Below are 21,412 nucleotides of genomic sequence, written 5' to 3' on the forward strand. Positions count from 1 at the left end.
ATGCATAGCAAAATCAACAAGTGTCAATGATGTAAAAAAATTATTAAAAAAAAAATTAAACATATAGATAGCATTTATATAAGGAAGCGCTTTCTATTGGCTAGAATATTAAAAGCATGTAGGTACTTAGACATAGATAGCGCACTTAAAAGGAAGTGCTTTCTATTTGCATATACATAGTTAGCGCACTTAAAAGGAAGTGCTGTCTATACATTCAAAGATAGAGAGCACTTCTTTTTAAAAGCGTCATGTAGGTACTTAGACATAGATAGCGCACTTAAAAGGAAGTGCTTTCTATTTGCATATACATAGTTAGCGCACTTAAAAGGAAGTGCTTTCTATTTGCATATACATGGATAGCACTTTTTTAGAAGCGTTATCTATTAATAGACATCGTTCAAATAGAGAGCGCTTTTTAAGCCTGCTTTTCTCACCCTGGTCAGCTCACAACAATTTGCTAGACTTGACAATGAATACCCTTATTCACATCTTTCAAATTTCTATGAGCTTTGTGGTACAATAGGTATCCTAGAAGGTGATGAAAAAGCTATGTACTTGAGGTTGTTCCCATTTTCTTTGACAGGAAAAACTAAAGTATGGTTACAATCTCATCCTAATCAAAGTCTGACAAGTTGGAGTGATGTAGAGAACAAGTTTGTTAACATATTCTATCCTTCATCCAAATATATCAAAGCCAAATTTGAGATTACTACTTTCAAGCAAAGTGTGGATGAACCATTTTGTGAAGCCTAGGAAAGATTTAAGTCACTGCTCAGAAAATGTCCTAACAATGGGTTTGAAGACATAGCCCAACTCAATTTCTTTGTTATTAGAATCAAACCTGAGTTGAAGATGTTATTAAATGCAGCAGCTGGTGGTACCATGATGATTGTAAGCCTGGAGGAAGCTACTCAAATTATAGAATCCTTGACATCTTCTGATCATCAGGCAAATCATGGCAAAAATCAATCTCACAAAAGAGGGATTATGGATCTAAGAAGAGTTGCAATGATTATCTTTTCTAAAGCTATTATATAAGAAGAGTTGAAGTTCATAAAGAAATAAAGCAAGAGAGATATACATGAAGAGACACATTATGTAAATTATACTTATGTATAAACTTCATTCTTTTTTGTAAAAAACTTATTGCACTATATTGGTTGTATAACGTCTAAGTGAAATGAAACAACATCTTTGTAAATTTTATAATCATTGTTATATGGTTGAGCCTAGAGAGACTTGTCTGTAAAAGAATACCTGGTGTTGAAGCTTGGAGAGGCTTTATGTGAAAAGAATACTTGGATAGTTTCTTAAAGAGGTAAGTCAAAGAATACTTAGGGTTGAGGCATAAGTGATTTGTTGAAAGAATACTTGTATGTTCGTTTAAAGATAGTGGAATTCAATTTGGTTGGATTAAGAACTAGATGTAGTCTTGGTGGTTAAGACAAATCAAAATAAAAATACTCAAGGTTTCATTCGACTTCTCTCCGCACTCCATTTGACTAATGTTACTACTTTATTATGAAAAAAATGTGAGTTTTTGATACACACTATTCAATCCCCTTCTAATGTTTATCTTTTCTTCATAACTATATTAATAACTTCACAACATGATTAGAACCTCATAACTTATCAGCATAGCAACCAACTACATGATAACTTATCAACACAACCTCTTTATGCGTCGTCATGAATCTTAATGCGCCACAACACATATCCACACAATGTAATATCTCATCTTTCAAAACAACACATTTCTTCTCTAATCATAAGTTCACAACAACTTAACAACATAACTCAATAGCACAATGTAAGAACGTAACTCAACAACACAACGTAAATTTGCAATTTAACAAAACAACTTAACTATACAACACTAGAATCAATGCTAGTTGAACTTCCTATAACACAATTCATCAATCATAACAACATACTACAACATATTTCAATAGTATTTTATCTTATCTTCTCAACAATATAATTAAAAGCATCAAGTTAATAAGTCACGAAACACATTGAGTAAGTTGAGCTCTCTAGAGCTCTTCACTAAGTGACATTACTCTAGCTTAACGAGGGAAGTACTTTGTGACTTTCCTCGCTGGACGGGCTTTTGGGTTATTGGATGACTAAAATCCTCTAGAGTTTTTAGTTGAGCATCAAAAGCTTGCTGAGCGATCCATCTTTTCTTTGTAAATTCTCACTGAGCGGGCATATCACATTGAGCAACTAGGATCCTCTATAGGTCCTTTTATTGGGCGTAATATGTCTCGAGTGAGTGAGCTTAGCCACAAAATTGTTCTATCATTGATTGACACTTCTGCCTCTGAGGGAGAATATGATTCTAGGTAGATATTTATCTATTCTTGAAATGACATTAGGAACTATGGACCTGTATTGGGCGAAAATAGGGGTCTTCACCCTTAACATCCAACTTTTCTCTTCAATTCCAACCACCAACCCTTACCAACTCATCATGCAACATTCAAATCAACATTTTATACATAATAGACAACTCAAATTTCAAAATAATTACTACATGTAATAAGAATGATCAAAGACCATCAATTCTTCTTCCTTCACCAAGAAAACCTCAAAAACATAGCACGTGGGTTCAACCTTCAAATTTCCACATAGAACACCATTCAAGCATGAATTCAACACAACAATTCAACATATTCATCTTAGAAATCTAAACCACAAGTTTCCCTTACCTCAAATCCTTCATAAATAAGGAAAGGAAGAAGAAAATTTTGAGAACCTCAAACTCTCATACGACAACTTCTCCTCTAATTCTTAGCTCTTCAGCTTTGAATTTCTATTCAGTTACAACAATCTCTACTCCAAGGTAGTATTGAGGGACTATTAAGAAGTCACAAGAAAGAAAGATCTCCTTTGACTCCAAAGTCTATCTCTCTAAAACCTTTCTCTAGGAATTTTGAGAAATGAACTTAGGAAGATCAAGTTCTCAGAAAATCTTATATACATTCCCTCAACTTGGTCAACTTTGACCTCAACACAAAACAACTTTGACCTTAACACAAAAAAACTTCAAACTACTAAACTGATAATAATTTTTTAATCTTTAGAGTTTTAAAATGCCAAAACAACACATCATCATAAATTAATTAAATATTAAAGTTTACAATAATCACAACTCACAACACAATATTACATCTAATACTAATTCTTTATCATTAAAATTAGCTTTGGAGGCAATGTTTTCAAAATATGGATCAAGTTTATTAAGGTTGTGTGGACAAGGACATGATGGAGTAAATAATATGTGAATTTAATGGTTTCAAGAGCTTGATATTAAAAGATAGTTGTTTTGCATTTTATATTCATTGTTTTTCCCATAAACTTTAATTCGCTCTTGTTACAATATAAAAAAAAAAATAAGTTGGAGTTGCACTATTTTGTTTTTAATGTGGCTGCTAATTTGTCTAATGTTGTTGGAGCAACATATAAGCTTCGAGATATTCTTCGAGAAAGTCAAATTGCAAAGGTGAAAAAAGCATTGCAAAAATGAGAAATCTTTGGTGAGTGTGACTTGAATCAAGAAACTACAATCAAAAAGGTAAAAGATACTAGACAAAGCTCACTTTTTGGTACATTACTTATTCTAGTTTCTTTGTTCCTTTCCATGATTGATGTACTTGAAATAATTGAGGAAGATGGCATACATTTAGAACAAAAAGGTAAATCATGTGCTTTATTGATTCTATACAAGATTTTGAAGTTGTTTTCGCCTTGCACTTGTTGGAAAATATTTTAGGGATTACACATTAGTTATCTCAACCATTGCAAAGAAGAGATTAAGATATTGTAAATGCTATGAAAATAGTTTAAGTGTCGAAACAAAGATTACAAGTAATGATAGATGATGGTTGGTCTTCTTTGCTCAATGATGTTTCATCATTTTGTGAAAAGCATAACATTGTGATTCTAAATATGAATTCCATTTTTCAAACATAAGGAAGGTCAATGTGCAAAGTAGAAAAAAGTTTTTAATCTACATTTTCAAGTTGAATTATTTTTTCAAGTGATTGATCAACAACTTCAAGAGTTGAACAACTATTTCATTGAAGTAAATATTGAGTTGCTTCTTGATGTAGCATACTTAAATTCAAGAGATTCATTTTTTTTTGCATTTAACAATGAGAAGTTGATTCATTTTGCTCAATTTTATCCTTTTGAATTTTCTCTTGTTGAACCTTTGGCACTAAATAACTAGCTTGAAAATTATTTCATATAGTTTTAAAAGTGCATTTTCATAATTAAGAAGGATTGATGATCTTTCTTACTTTCATAGTTAAGAGGGATTGGTGATCTTTCTTACTTTCTTACCGGTAGCAACTACATCAGTTGAAAGAGTTTCTTTGCTATGAATATCATCAAGAATCGAAAGAGAAATCACTTAAGAGATGAATGATTAAATGATTGTTTAATTACTTTATATATATATATATATAGAAAGATTTTTTGATAATATTAAAAACGAAAGAATCGTCCAATGTTTTTAAAAATGTTATTTTATATTTTAAACACTACAAATTTATGTATATAAATATTATTTTACAACTTAAAATTTCTAAATCTATTATTATATAATAAACATGGAAGAAAAAGATAGAATAAAATATTAAATTCTATCTTTCGCTCATGGAGAGAAATAAAAAAGAATGTGATTAACCAGAATTTATTGTGTGAATGGAAGTGAATTCAATTGCGTATCTAACATTGTGAAGGGCAGAGAGAGGAAATTGCAGGGCAATATGAACACATAAAAAACTTATCCTATCCTATCCCATCATTGTGAAAATAACCTAACTATATGATTACATGAACACTTATCTTGCCGCCACTGTGGAAAGGAGTGTTGTCTCATCCCCTCAAGATTTTGATTAAGCCAAATTTGTCTTTCTCATCCCATCCCCCTCATTTCCATTTTATTGTCAATTCATTCATTACCTTATTCCATTTGCTTCTTTTTTTATTCTTCATATTTTAGTTTAGTTTTCATACTAGTACAAGTGTTTCCAAGGTTATTAATAAAAAAATACGGGTTAGGATTGATTTGATTAATTTAATGCTTATTTAATTTAAAATTATTTACTCAAATTTAAAATTTATTCCAAAAATCGATATTACATGAATTATAAATTAATTATTCTAATTTATTATTGTAATATATTGAAGTATATTTTATAAATTAAAATGCGGGTATGAGTGAAATAAAACTTAAACCCCTTAGGGATTGATACATTTTTTCATATATGACATAAATCTTGATAAATATGAAAAATTGTTTGATTAATCATAAATATTTCTAGAAATATTTTTAAATGTAATTTGAAAATCAATTTTTTATTATATTCAATAAATAACTAAATAAAAATAACATAATATTTTTATCATTTTAAATTTTATTTTTATCTTGAAAAAATTAGTTTCTAACCTCCTTTGAGAATAATTTCATGAAAAACCTATTAAAAAAATATTATTTTTCTTAAAACTATTATTTTTAAATAATAAATCAAACATAATAAACCAATAATTTTAATATAGAAAGTAAAATTGTGTATGAAAAAGTTGTATAAAATGAAAGAATCATACAAACTCTTTACCATTAGGATATTGTTGTACCTCAATATTTCCTCCGTATTAAACAAGACATAGACCATATTGTTTAATTTCTAGAAACTTTTACATGTTTCAATTTAGTGCTACTGCTACCCCCTAATTGACGCTATCATTCTTCTATCTGTCTAAGGCCTAAGTCCTGACTTTCACATTTCTGACGCGTGTCTATTCAATAATTATTAGTCAAACTTAGAACAATTTTCATCATATAAATTAAGGAAACATTCAATTCTTTGAAAAATCAAATCATCTGGAGGCTTACCACATACTTTTACCTTTTTTTTAACTATAATATTAATATTTAGTATTAACGTATATATTATAAAAAATAATGACTAATCATCAACTTAAGGGCTCACAAAATAAATATATACTTGCTCCAACATATATACAAAAGTAAATACAAACTCGCTTTCTTTACAGTTTGCAATTATCACAAGAGTTTGGTATAAATACATATCTAACTAACTGTAGCTGGAACATGCAAGGAAATAAACAAACAAACAAACTATTACTCCCTCCATTCATTTCAATTAATCACTTTTCAAATAATTTTTTTCTCTCAAAGTAATACTGTTTTCTATCATAAATGAAAAATAAATTGAGACAACTACACATTACAAGAAATATTACATGTAGTGACATACAAAAAGTGTCACTATAGGTACAATATATGTAGGTATATGTCTATTTGACATATAGTTACACACAATTTTAGTGTTGATTTCGAATGAGATTTAACAACATATTTTGTGTGTCACTATAGTCTATACCCACACTTTTTAATAATATACCAACATATATTGTAATTATTGTGTGGGTAAAAATAATTTTTAGTGACATATATAATGTTATTATAGAGTGTGTGTCACTGTATGACAATTTTGTTGGAGTGTAAATATTTCAAAGTTGACAAGGACATATAAACAATAATCTCTTTCTTGTTTATTAAACAGATATTCATTAAAAAAAAAAGGAAGATAACACTAAAATATGTCAACAAATAAAGAGAGAGATAACGAAAAAACAAACAAACTATAGTTCTATTTTCTATTAAAGATGCAAGACGAGTTTCACTTGAAAGACTCATCTTTTTGGTAACTAAATGCGTGAATTTAAGTCTTTGACTCTATGAACTCTGTTTCCCACTACGCCAAGAGACCAAGAATCAAGATGGCATCATTTTGCACCAAACAAATCCCAATTCTTCAAATGATGACATCAGATTTTCTTTTTTAAAAAAATAATTTCATCCCTTTTTACTCATAACTCGTTTAGATACAAGTTATAAGTATCTTTGAACATACTCTTAAACTATCAAAAAAAGTTTTCATAATTTTTCATTAAGACTTTCAAAAGTGATATTTTATTATGAAAATCAACGTAAAATTGTAAGAAATTAAAAGAAGAGAACAAAGGAAACAAGATCACGAAGATAATAGGATTTGAAAGTCTGTTTTCTTATTTTCACAAATGGGTAACTTTTTATAGCTATAAAACTACAACTCAATAGTTACAAATGATTTAATGTATTAAAGTTAACATAAATAGTCATAATATATAAAGAAATATAGACAGTCACTATTAAATAATAAAAAATCATAATATATTTGATATATTTAGTTTACTCTTTTCCTAATTTAATAACTTGTAGTGCATTTGAATGTAAGTTGTTGATGTAAAATTTCACGTGGAATTGTAAATTTACGTGGAAGCTATAGCTTCTCAGTTAACGCGGAAATACAGGTCCTACAAGCGTAAACACGCGGATACTATAATTTATGAAGTCTCCACACCTTCCGGTCTTGTCTTAAATACTCAAAAATTTCTATTCCATATTCACAGTATTCTTAATCATCTATTTTTTTTATTTTTTTATTTTTAAGAAAATCACTATAATTGTTCTAATAGTGTGAGATTAAAATAGTATGTATAAAATGTTAGGTTTAAATTATGTCACTGTTGTTGTAATTTTTATGGATAAATAAAGTTCTTTAAAAGTAATTATTTTTTTAAAATAAAATTAATGATGCATATGTTTATTTAAGCTTTTTTTTTTTCAAAAATAATAAAGAATTATCTTTTTGAATGGATAGGTTTGAACTTTGTATTAAAAAGTGAGATTATAATATGATTTATATTAAACAAATGCACTGATGGATTGAAGTTAGATGAACTATTTATGTACAACTGCTAAAAATGATAATGAAGTAAAAAAAAAATTCAATTTGCACAAAGAAATGTTACAAACAACAACGAGAGGTATTGTCCTTGAGTGAATTGTTTCAATAATTTGCAAAGACAGTCAACAAACATTATAGAAGAGCATGTTTTGTGTGATGAGTTTCTTTAAAGCTACACAGTATAAACATGGCATAGCGAATTGTTAGACATGCCATGAGTACAAATGCATCAAATACAAAAGGAACAAGGATCTTCATTGTGTCTATGTGAAAATGCGAAATGTTTTTATTATGGTTTCACCGACCCGACTGTCATATAGTATGTTAGGAATAAAAACACAGGTGTGAAACAATATTTGATAGACCAATTCTGGCAAGGAGAAAAATTAAGGGGTGTACTTTGCACCTTATTTGAATGAGTAAGTACTTGTATTATATTTTATTTAAAGTTTATAGTAACTTAGTAGTTTCTAACACTATTACAAAATGCAATGCACATTAGCAACTCCTCGTTATAATGCTAAAGCAATTTCTTGTAGTTTTCTCGTGTTCCTTACATAAGAAAACAGCTGAGTTGCATGTTACACACCTCATTGACTCGTAAATATCAACTTTCTTTGTAAGTTTTTTTATTTTTTTTTTTTATTTTTTTTACAATTTAATGAAATGAATAATAATTTCATTTTTAATTATTTTCGGTTGATCATTCATTTTCACAAGTCTTTGGATGCAAGCTTGATCTTGAGGGGCCTTCTTCCAATAGCTAGGAAGAAGCTTCAATATATTGTCCCAAAGTAAGTTAATTTTCAATCAAATAATAGTTAGAGTTCAATTAAAATATATTTTAAGTATGTTTTATTTATGTTTTATATTCACTAAAATATAGTGTCAACGTTAATTAAGTAATTATGAGTGCGAATATTACGTGATGAAGCATATGATCACCATTATTACAAGCAACATTAGAGAGTCACGGAGAGAGGTAATTCATTTTTAAATCAAATTAATAACTTTAAATGATCATGCAACAATTTAATGATCGACTAATATTTAACTTATATCTATTTTTGAATTAATTTTAGGAATTCAGAAATCCTACTCTATTTGTCCATGAAGACATGATAGATATTCGTAAAAGATAAACATATTTTTTTCTTGAGTCAATATGAGGGTCGATTTATGTTTTTGTAATTTTTTAGCTTATTTTTTTGCACATTAGCTAGTTTACTTTAAATTCATTATTATTTGATAACATTGGTACATTGTTATAGTAATTGTTCATTTTTATTAGTTAAAGACGGTTATCATTAATTTAAATTTATTGTTATTATTTGTTAACTTTCTTGGTTTGCTATGCAATTTATTTTATACATTATTTTGATTTAAATAATAGATATTATATTTTATATAGCTTTGTATTGATTTGGACAACAATATGTTGTTTTGAACTACTTGGAATGTATTTCTATTGTACAAGTTTGGGAAAATTCAAAATATGAACAAGTCAATAAAAAAGTGCACACTCTATGGCGACTATAACCATATACCCCGTCATAGAATGTGAGGGTTAATGTGATTAATCATCACATTTGATACCCATACTATAACAAGCATTGACCATCTAATATAAAAAGTAAACATTTTATGTTACGTGCTAACCAATCATAGAATATACGAACATTCTATATCGTGTCTTGAGCCAACAAAGAATGAAAAAATAACCAATATAGAATGTCCCATGTATAGTAATGATATAGATAGTCATTTACTTACTATTATATATATATATATATATATATATATATATATATATATCTTTATTGTTTTTATTCTATTTATCTTTTTATCACTTGATATTCTATCATATTATTCATCATAGAGTTAAATATATTTTTAGTCCCTATAAAATGAGTAAGTTTTGATTTCGACCTTTATAAGTTTTTTTTCGTTGGTTTTCACCCCTATAAAATTTAGAATTATTGTTTTCAGTTCTCATATTATGTATTCATTTTTAACTATCTTTTTTTTTTTTGTTTATTTAAAGGTTTAGTGATCATCTTAAGTATTATGCACAACTTTTAGTGATACCATGTTAGTGTGTCACATATCTAAAAAGTTTTATAGGTTTTTAAAATAAATGTTATTTATAAACTTTAAAATTATCATTAAAGATAAAAAATAGTGATTTTATATTTTAGAGGGACGAAAATAAAAAAAAAATATTTTTATAAGAACCAAAATAAAAATTTACTCATTTTACAAGAACCAAAAATATTTTAAAATGACTAAAAATAATGTTTACAAATTTAGAATGATGAAAAATAAAGAAAAAGTTTTATAATTCAAAACTCACTCATTTTTTTTAAATATACTTAAATCTTTATTATATGTAACAATTTTTTTCTTCACTTTGTTATCCTTGACATTTTCATAAAACTACAACAATTGTGATAATTTTGTATCATTATTATTAATAATTGTAATCATAGATGTTGTAGTATTTACATGATTTTTTCATGTGATTATATCGTAAGAAGTTTTCCAATAAAATTTTTCCACTCAAATCAAAAAGAGTATGAATGAAGAAAGTAATAGGATGATATCACATTGTCAAGTGTTTTTTTTAGTGAATACACTAGAAGATGTTATAATCACTTTAAGAGGAAATTACTCAAACAATTTAACTAACAATTTCAATATGCAAAGTATGCAAAAAAAACAAAATTACAATAAAGTAAAATAAATATTGAATTAATTGAATTAATTTCATTTAAAAAATATTGTATTGTCTAATAAAAAATAATTAGGTTAATTTATGTTGATGAAATAAAATTAACTCTTAAATTATTATTATTATTATATATATATATATATGTATATATATATATATATATATATATAATAAGTACCAATTGGTTAACATAAGTAATAATTCGTGCATCACATGGATACCTATTTAGTTTTAACAAATGGGTAACTTTCTATAGTTATAAAACTACAACTAAACAATTACAAATGATTTAATGTATTAAAGTTAAAATAAATATTCATAATATAACAACACCTTTTTCCTATCATTTTATTTGATACATTGGCTTTTTAACCATTGTCGATTAATTTTAATATAATTTACAGAATGAGAGAATTTTGAAACAAATTATATCTTTGAGACTCTCAGCGCTAATATCATTATGGGTTGTAGTAACACCTTTTTCACATCATTTTTATTTTTTAAAAAATAAATTTTTAAGCCATGCAATGTGTTATGTTAAAATCATCATAGCTAATAGAGACACAAATGGGATCACTATTCACTTAAACCCTATACTTCGACAAGTTAAAATTAACTTATAAAACTATTTTTGTTGTTGTTGTGATTACAGCTCATAGTTCCCCATTTCTGTTTTCGGAGTTGTTGTACGTTATTTATGTTGCACGGACACGATATGAGATTGTCGTGTCCTCGAGTCTAACACTCTTTAAGGTGGATCCACATTAGACATTTCGACAGAATGTGTCCGCATAAATTGAACACATCTTTATCATGAGCACCTACAAAATTGACGTGTCTCCATCATGAAATTGATATTTCTCCATCGCATACACTGCAAATGAACACGTCTTCATCTCGATGTACTATTTGATACATGGATTCAAGATTTATTTATTTATTTTAACAAAAGAATAAATCTCAATAAAAACATAAACAAAGGAGGGATGATTTAAGATTTTTTTTTTTAAAAAAGAAGAAGAATAAATCTCAATAAAAATATAAACAAAAAGGAGAGAATTTGAGATTTTTTTTATAAAAGGAAAAAAAATCTCGATAAAAATAGATATAAAGAAGGTAAAAATTGAGATATTTTTTAAAATAAAATAATTTTTTTTGATAAAAATAGAAATAATGAAGAGAATTGTTTTACTGCTCCTTACTTAACTTTCATGTAATAAATTTTTTTTTTTAATAAAAATAAAAACAATGAAAGGAGGATTTGAGATTTAAAAAGAAAATTATGAATATGATATCTCTTATTTATATTATGTATTATATATATGTTGTGTCTACGTGTCTTATATTTTTTGATTTTGTCGTATCTCCATGCCGTTGTTTGTATCGTGTCCAAGTCCATGCTACATAATACGCTATAACCTCTTTTTTGGAGTCCCTATAAATTATATCGTCTTTTTTGGATCTTATAATTTATAGTGACATTTTTTTTTTCTTTTGAAGAGTATATATATATATATATATATATATAATATGTTTAATAATGACCAATTTTTTTTTAAGTTGAAAAATAGATAATTTACTTTAAAATATTAAAAAATATCACAGATTTGTTTAAAAATTAAAAATTTTAAAATATATTTTAAATTTTTTAAAAGTGTAACTGATTTAACATTTATCGCTATGATAAATAAAGATAACTTACTTACGAAAAAGTAAAATAATAATAAATATTTATTAAAAAATATACCTTAATTTACGAAAAAAGTAAAATAATAATAAATATTTATTAAAAAATATACCTTAATTTTTTTTATAAAAAATATCACTTTAATTTTTAAAAATGCATCCATCGCTTCTAGCGATCTTTTTTTTAGTTTTTCTACTAAATTTATAACAGATTTATTAAAAAAGAATAACAAGCCAATTTTCCATTTATTTAATAAATAAAGATAGCTTATTTTTTTAAAAAAATTAAATAAAATATACAAGATTTGTTTACAAAATATACCTATTGTTAAAAAAGACATCACTTTAATTTTTTTAAAAATATAGCATATTTATAAGAAAATAATAGACAGATTTAATAGTGACTATTTTTTTAGAAAAGAATTTAAAAAATAAAGATAAACTAATGAGAAACTATAAAAAATAAAGATACTAAAATTTAAATTTTTAATGTCAATGTCATTATATAACTACAAAAAAATGTGTGGTTTGCGGTGGTTATTTTGGTAGTTTCTGACGGTTAAAAACTGCCACAAATGGCTTGGTGCCAGAAAATTCAATCTCTTTATGGCGGTTTGAAACGGCCAAAAAATGCATTTTAATTTTACTTTTTGTCTATTTTTTATTTTCTAGCTGCCACAAAATTTATTTTAATTTTGTCTAAATTCAACGTTTCTGGGGGTTTTAAACCGCCACAAATCGCGTTATGTGCAAAACATGAATAATGCATTGTTGAAAGAAGAAACAGTAGCAGCAAATGAGGCAGGTCAATCTTTAAGTACCAAAACATTGGACTTCGATCTCAATGAGCTCTATGTTATGGAGGATTAAGTAGTTTCTGTAGTTCTCCATTTTGCTATATTAGATATGTTGTGTTAATCTTGCAGTTTTATTATTATTAACTTCAACGGAATTTGATCTTTGTGTGAGAGAGATTCTACAATAATATTTCAATGCACTAAAAATAATGAGAAATGGTTGAATTAAAAAATGAAGAAATTTCATATTCTACATGTTGTGAAAAGTGTAATTTAATAATTCCAAAAAATGTGACAACAAAGCACAGATTCACAAATTCCCAATTTACCTCATCCATTACTAACTTTCCATATTCACCAATTACATTCATTAATCTGTGATCATCTACCGCACAATCTCAAATTTCTCGAATAGGGACATCGCCAACATCAATTAGCACTCGTGCATATCTTGTAATTCTTTGCCTGCATAATCAAAATTGTGCTATTAGAAGCTATTAAGCTACTTATTATCATAATTTACAAGTAATTGAAGGCCCAAAACAATTGCTTCCATGACCATGGTAGATTCACAGACAAAGAATAACTAGATATAAGGAATCATGCATCATTATAGAAGTCCATGCTATCCTCATAATACAACCAAAAGAGAAAGAAAAAAGTATTAAATTGCTTTCATGTTCTTTATTTATAAAGCAATAACAATTTTATATAAATGTTAACAACATGGAAGTTTCAGAACAACATAAAATCCCAATATTTTAAGAAGTAGAAGAAATAATATCCATAATTTCAAGGTTTCAATTGGGTAAGAGTTTTGCATTCTTGAATCTTCTACTAACAAAATTCGATGAAAAAAATCAATTATCATTTGCAGATGAGTTTACAAAGCAAAATTTAAGTTGCGCTAAAACTAATGACACTTTCCAAGATTTCTACTTTCCAAAGGAAAACCATATGACTACCTTCTTTAGTAGTTGAGTTTGTACTATCACACCAAATGGCCTCGCAAATGTGAGGCAGGGCAAATGTAGGATCTTGAAGGAAAGATAAATTATGTCCCAAAGGAACTCCAAGAAGAGTTGAAGTTGCTTTAGCACCTCCCAAAGCACGCACAAGTTCTCCCTGGAGAAAAATAGCTTATGCATTTATATTTTTTCATGCAAATTTTATAATCAAAATCACCAAAATAAAATATTAAATTATGGGTCACAAAACTAAATAAACACAAATGCACTCAAGCAAAATAAACACAAATATGGCATGCCTTAATCTTTGCTCTTTCTTGAATAAGAGTAAGTGAAGCATCTATGACACGACTTTGGCCTTTCTCTAGTAAAGTAGCAAATACTTCTGCAGCATTTAGACTTGGCATTAAATGGATGCCTCTGCGTGCTATAATTGACATTTTTGTACCAAAAGAACAAAACAATTAATTAATTAATTAATTAATAAATATATTTAGAGGCCAAAGAAATTTTGTCAATTTTACTCCTATTAGATGAAACAAAGTCAAAGCATGGTCACATTCATGTAATTAAAAGTGAAAAACAAAAAAAACATTTTCTGAAACCGAATAGCCCCTAACCTCTCATCCTAAAACACAAATGACAAAACCCAGCAAACACAGCCATGTGACTCAATTTCTAGTATACATCAAGCAATCACTTCAACCTCGATTTTGAAACTCTAATCAAAATGCCTTTCTTCTTTTTTTGTATTATTAAAATCAAAGTACAAACAAATAGATAACTAGATTAACTGCACCTTTACTTCCTTTTTTTTTCCTCTAATTAGAAAATAGCATAACAAATATCATAAACAATCATTGATGTTACCATTGAAACTGCTTTAAGTTCGCCTACTCTAAGAAACACTTTGTTTACCAGAAACAATTTACTGAAGCTTGTGATTGACAAAGTTCTACTGCTATTGTAATATTTTAATGCCCTGTATGTTATTACTGATTCCAGTAAAATGTCTTAAAGTTGTTTTTTATCCTAAATTCCTTATGAATACTTTAAGTAAACTACATCTTACTCTGATCTTTTTTACATTTGTCCAAAAAATAAAAACTACATTTAAGAATGATTGAAAACATCCAAAAACCCACTTCATATCCTGTATTAGTCCAGATCTTCATTTTTTTACAAGCCTCTATCTCCTTAATTAACAACAACATCTCTTACTTTTTATTCGCTTCCTATCTTTTTTATTTCTTGAAGTGTTATATATTTTCCTTTTAGTATGAGTTTTCGAGTAGGTTCTTATTGTCTCAATAGAAATTACAATGACATTATACTTGCTGGTTTTGTTTAAGGACAAAAATGCGAGTGATATACTGCAGCTAGTGTGAGTTTGATTACCTGTGAAATTAGAAAGAGTGACTGCTAACAATTAAAGCAATTAATTTGATTTGTGCTGAACTAGGATTAAGAGATTACTTAGGAGTTGTTTGGTGTGAACAAAGTTGTCTGCTCCAACATAAGCATGAAAATATTAGCGAGACAAAAATGAACAAGGATAATGCACATGATAAAAGGCCTTTTGGTAAGCTTGTCACATATAACGAGCCTGTTAATATTGCTAGGCCAGAAAATGTTAAAACTGAGAAAGAAACTAGACAAGATAAGCAAGAAAATGTGACCCAAGCATCTGAACATATCAACAATGGAACATATCAGCAACTCTTTTCGGTTGAGGTTCTCCCTCTCTTAAAACAACCATAGATTTAATTCAACAGATTAATAATGATGAAAAACATCATGAACAAGCCAATTTCAAATCAGAACATCAAAAACAAATAACACTCGTAATTTCAAAAGGCAAATAACACTATAATTTCAAATCAAAACGTTAAAAAACAAATAATTAACATTCGTATTCCTTCACCTCAAATTTGTAATCTCGGAAAAATTTGTTCCACCTAAAACCTCTAAAAAAAATCATAATGAAATATTATACAAATCAAAAATAGGGAATCAAAATGGATATGAATCGAAAACTTGTCCTAAATTAAAGCAACCGATTGAAGAATAGCGCGTAGAGAAGAGCAAGCTTAAAGAAGCTCTTGCAAAATCACTAACCCTAAATTGAACACTTTGCGAAATGGTTTTACCGTAAATTGCTTCATGAAATATTATGTTGAGGGGGAAGAAGAAGAAGTTTGAGCGTGATAGGTTTTCGCAGGTAAGTTTCCGCGGAGTATTCCAAGTTAGGTTTTTTTAATTTTAAATTTAAGTTCTTTAATTCTTTTATTTTTACTCTCTTAATTCTTTTAATAAAAATATAAATATACTTTAATTAAGTTGTCCACTGGTCACACAAAGAGTTGAGAAATGGATAATTAGATACTTACATATTGTGACGGTTTAAAACCGCCAAACATTAATTATTTTGTGGGGTTAAGATAACCTTTAGAATTACAACATTTTTTAGCGGTTTATTAAAACCGCTAGAAAAAAATCGCCACTAATTAACTAACTTTTTGTAGTGAGCTCATAACAATATAAAAAAATAAAATAAAAATTGGGTACTAAAAGTTATAGCGAGTTTTTATTTTTTTTATTTTTTTTAATGAATTTATAGCAGATTTATTTAAAAATAAATAAATAAATATAACTTATTTAAAAAAGTAAAGAAAATATACAAGATTTGTTTAGAAAACATACATAAATTTTGAAAAAATATCACTTTAATTTTTTAAAATACAACAGATTTAGGAAAAAAAATTAGACAGATTTGTTTTCAAAAAATTTGGTAATATAGCAACTATTTTAAAATTAAAAAAATTTTAGGAAAATAAAAATAACTTAATGAAAAAAATATAACAAATATTTTAAAAATAAAGATACTAATATTTCTTTAAGAAAAAAAGATACTAATATTTAAATTTTCAAAGTCCATGCCATTATAACCTATACTAACATAAAAAGAAGAAAAAAAAATTGGTCGTTATGGATTATACTGATATTAGAAGAAAAATTAGATTGTTATGAGGTATAGCGGCCTGTTGTAATTTGTTTAATAAATTTATAACAGATTTATTTAAAAATAACAATTGAAATTTTCATATATTTTTAAAAAGTAATTAAAAATAAAGATAAATTATTTTAAAATAAAAGTAAAGAAAATATACAAGATTTGTTTTAAAATATACCTATTTTTTTTTCTATTATGACTTTAATTGTTTAAAAATATAACAGGTTTAAAAAAAATAGACTGATTTATTTTTAGAAAATTTTAATAGCAACTATTTTTAAAGTAAAAAAAGAAAAATGAAGATAACTTAAAGAAAAAAAAAATTTAACCAATAAATAAAGATGCTTATATTTAAATTTTCAAAGTATGTGTTGCTAAATTTTATAACAAAAAAAATAAATATAAAAAATTGGTTACTATAGACTATAGAGACATAAAAAATAAAAAAAATAGGTCTAGACTATATTGAAATTCTCTTTTTCATGTATCTCTAGATCAACATGTAGCATTGATTTAAAAATCACTAAACTCATAATGACTTAATCGATATGGCTATTGATTTCAACATTTTCAAATGGCACCACGTATATTTAGTGAAAGAAATTTAAAAAAAATAAAAATCACTTACATATGACAAGGGAGTTGCTATAAAAATATAACAACACTACCATCGACAACTTAATAAACTTGATTCATTTCCAAACAATTTCATTCTAGTAATATATTTTTAAAATTGAGCTACAATGATCAAAAACACGAATATTATACTTTATAAAGTCTACACACCTTCACATCTTATCTAAACGCTAAACAATTTCTATTCCATATTCACACTGTCCTCAATCATCTACATCTCTCATGTCACCTTGTGCTGTATGACGTGAGATTGTTTCATTTTAACATCTTGAGTTTCAATCTTAATATATATGACTGTGTAAATACCAGATAGAAGAGTTCTCTTCGTGTAATAATAGTCTTTACTATCTTGAACAAAATTGACTTTACCAGAAGAAACTTATGGTATAAAAAAAAGAAAAAAAAAAGAATCTTCCTTTCATGATTATCACTTTATCTTGGGTGATACATCTTGATGACATAAATTTCACTCTTTCAAGTTTTAATTGACCCCACTCAAGACTCAACCATGCTTCTTGATAATAAGGTAACACTGCCTCTATATAAGGCACACCTAGCTGATAAACACTCAGCTCCAAAACAGAACCAAAGCAATGGATTCGCTCTCTCGGTTCAGCCTTTTTTGCCTCTTCCTTTCCCTCTTTCCCCTTTTTGCTTCCCCTGCCTTGCTGTTTCAGGTTTCACATCCCCTTTTCTTTGACTTTTACACACGCAAATGTACACAACATTACTTGAACGTACATTTCTAACCAAGTAACTTTTCATGAATATGATAAATGTTGTCACAGGGGTTCAACTGGGAATCAAGTAGCAAAGGGGGTTGGTACAACTCTTTGAAGAACACTATTTCTGATCTTGCAAATGCTGGAATTACCCATGTTTGGCTCCCTCCTCCCTCTCAATCTGTTGCTCCTCAAGGTTCATTTTTCTACCTAATTCACTCACAAATAAAACATTAATGGATCGTGATCAGCATCTACCATTCAATTTCCTGATATATGATTAATTTTCTAGCAGAATTTTGTCAATTTAAGTTATCCCATGCAAAATATGGTTGTCAATTGTCATGTGTCAATTTGGAATATAGTTTGCAAGGCATGATTTGGCCGAAAGAGAAAGTAACTTCGAGTTTAATTTTCAATCAGAAATCATCCTAAACACGTCTTCTAATTTAGTTATCATAAAAGTCGACAAAACATGCGCAAAGTCTGTAATTGGATAACGGTGAAAAAATTCTTACACCACCAAAGTACTCTACTTCTTTTGCCAAGTCTTAATAAGAAAGATTATGAGGTTGACTCAACTTTATAAAATTGACTTATAAACTGAAAATTGCTTCCCACTTACATATTCTTTTTTAACCTTATCACTAGTTGATGTAAAATTTCCAGCATCAAACATGTTATTTGTGAACCATAATTTTGTTAATCATGTTCAAATAAACTGAGTGGTTGTTGAATTTGTCTCTTTGAATCCAGGGTATCTTCCGGGAAGGCTATATGATCTGGATGCATCAAAGTATGGATCCAAGGATGAACTGAAGTCCCTAATTGCTGCTTTCCATGAAAAGGGGATCAAGTGTCTAGCTGACATAGTCATCAACCACAGAACAGCAGAGAGAAAAGATGGAAGAGGCATATACTGCATCTTTGAAGGTGGCACACCAGATGCACGTCTTGATTGGGGTCCATCTTTCATATGCAAAGATGACACTGCTTACTCTGATGGCACTGGAAACCTCGACAGTGGTGAGGGCTATGATGCTGCACCAGACATTGACCATCTCAATCCACAGGTGCAGAGAGAGTTGTCTGAGTGGATGAACTGGCTCAAAGCTGAGATTGGTTTTGATGGGTGGAGGTTTGATTTTGTCAAGGGCTATGCCCCCAGCATTACCAGAATTTATATGGAGCAAACTAGGCCTGATTTTGCAGTGGGAGAGAAATGGGATTCTCTCTCTAATGGCCAGGATGGGAAGCCTAACTATAACCAAGATGGTCACCGTGGGGCACTGGTCAATTGGGTTGAGTCTGCAGGTAGGGGTTGTTCATCCATCGGATTTTTCATAAATTCCAATCAAACATAACTAATCCAAAGTGAATTGGTTTGATTTTCTAAAAGCATACTGAAATTTTATTTGGATCAGTTCAGTACAATTCAATTATTCACTTTATGTTTAGTATAGTTCAATTATTCACTTTATGTTTATAACTGAATCAAACAAACCCATTCTATAAAAAATGGATTGGTTCAATTTTTTTCAAAATAAATTGATTTGATTCGATTTGTGATTTTTCTTTTTCACCTTCCTATGTGCAGGTGGGGCTGTCACTGCCTTTGATTTCACAACCAAAGGAATTCTTCAGGCTGCTGTGGAAGGGGAACTGTGGAGGCTGAAGGATCCAAATGGGAAGCCAAGTGGAATGATTGGTGTGAAACCAGAAAATGCAGTTACCTTTATTGACAACCATGATACTGGTTCCACTCAGAGACTTTGGCCATTCCCATCTGACAAAGTCATGCAAGGATATGCTTACATTCTAACACATCCTGGGACCCCAACAATAGTACTGTTTTCTCCCATCTTCTTAAATTTTCAATATATTCTTTTAATGCTAAAATACCTTTACTCTTATTTCATTTTTAAGTGCTTTAAATTTAAAAACTTTCGCTCTAAAAATTTAAAGTATCTAGATCCAATTGGTCCTCTACTAATTTATCAGACTTGGATCAATTTTGATAACAAATGATAAATTGTGAGAGATTTTACATCAAATGCACATTCACTATGTTAGTCAAAATTAATGTCGTCATAAGTTGACAAAAGGAAGAAAAATAATGAGATAAATTTTTTATAACTTAAAATTAGTCTATACGTAATTTAAAAATAAGCTTTCAAAAAAATTAACTTAAAGAGTTTCTACAATTCTTTTTTATCAATTTAAAAAGTAAAAGAAACTAACAATGAATAAAAGCAACCCTCATGGCGTTTAATAAAAACTAATGAAAGAAGTTGTTGAGAACAATCATCCCAAACAATGAACCCCTACTAACTAATTTGTATAGTGATTGTCTTCACCATTTCAAAAGAATAGTTGTCATTAGAAATTTTACAAATTAACCAATGTATAAGTTAATTTAGTGTATAGAGAAGTTTATTTAATCATTCCTTTCTATTTTCTTCTCTTGTGAGTATATTTGGAGGAATTTATTCAAATAAACCTTCGTTTTTAACATATAAAAGATATATATATTGAGCAGCAAAAGTATGGTTTGCTACTTTAGTTTGCTTGTTGGAGGAGGTTGTTGTTCATTTCCTCTTATTGATGTTGATTCTTCCTTGTTATGCAGTTCTACGATCACTTCTTTGATTGGGGTTTGAAGGAGCAAATATCGAAATTGAGTGAGATAAGGGTGAGGAAAGGGATCAATGAGAAAAGCAACGTGAATATTCTGGCAGCTGATGCTGACCTTTACGTTGCAAAGATTGACGACAAGATAATAGTGAAGATAGGGCCAAAGATGGACCTTGGAAACCTTATTCCCTCTAATTTCCGCGTTGCTACCTCTGGCCAAGACTATGCCGTGTGGGAGTGACTCAATTTATTACCATTACAATAAGGATTTCATATACTTCATGTTTATCATAAATTATAAGATCATTTTATACTTGATCTTACCCAAATACACCTTTACGTGGTTCAATACACCCGTTTGCCGAATACAATAATATTATAACTGATACTTCCAAAGAA

At 28.3% G+C, this 21,412-nt stretch overlaps 2 protein-coding genes and 1 non-coding gene across 3 annotated transcripts; 1 reads left to right on the forward strand and 2 right to left on the reverse strand.

The window, feature by feature from the left end:
- Positions 1-691: 691 nt before the first annotated feature.
- Positions 692-797, reverse strand: LOC114916761 (small nucleolar RNA R71). The gene has a single exon (XR_003805367.1). It is a non-coding gene; the product is annotated as a small nucleolar RNA R71 (small nucleolar RNA).
- Positions 798-13,014: 12,217 nt separating this feature from the next.
- On the reverse strand, positions 13,015-18,047 carry LOC114916760 (arginase, mitochondrial-like). Its single transcript, XM_083063439.1, has 3 exons — positions 14,308-18,047; positions 14,006-14,165; positions 13,015-13,505 (listed from the first exon to the last, which is right to left on the reverse strand). The coding sequence occupies exons 1-3, from the start codon at positions 14,446-14,448 to the stop codon at positions 13,474-13,476; spliced, it is 333 nt and encodes a 110-aa protein (XP_082919565.1). The 5' UTR covers positions 14,449-18,047; the 3' UTR covers positions 13,015-13,473.
- Positions 18,048-18,178: 131 nt separating this feature from the next.
- Positions 18,179-21,412, forward strand: LOC109812305 (alpha-amylase). The gene is made up of 5 exons (XM_020376234.3): positions 18,179-18,334; positions 18,446-18,575; positions 19,136-19,693; positions 19,977-20,224; positions 21,009-21,412. The coding sequence occupies exons 1-5, from the start codon at positions 18,251-18,253 to the stop codon at positions 21,252-21,254; spliced, it is 1,266 nt and encodes a 421-aa protein (XP_020231823.1). The 5' UTR covers positions 18,179-18,250; the 3' UTR covers positions 21,255-21,412.

This window comes from Cajanus cajan, chromosome 9, assembly GCF_000230855.2.
Source record: "Cajanus cajan strain Asha chromosome 9, NIPB_CcT2T_4, whole genome shotgun sequence".
Taxonomy (NCBI): domain Eukaryota; kingdom Viridiplantae; phylum Streptophyta; class Magnoliopsida; order Fabales; family Fabaceae; genus Cajanus; species Cajanus cajan.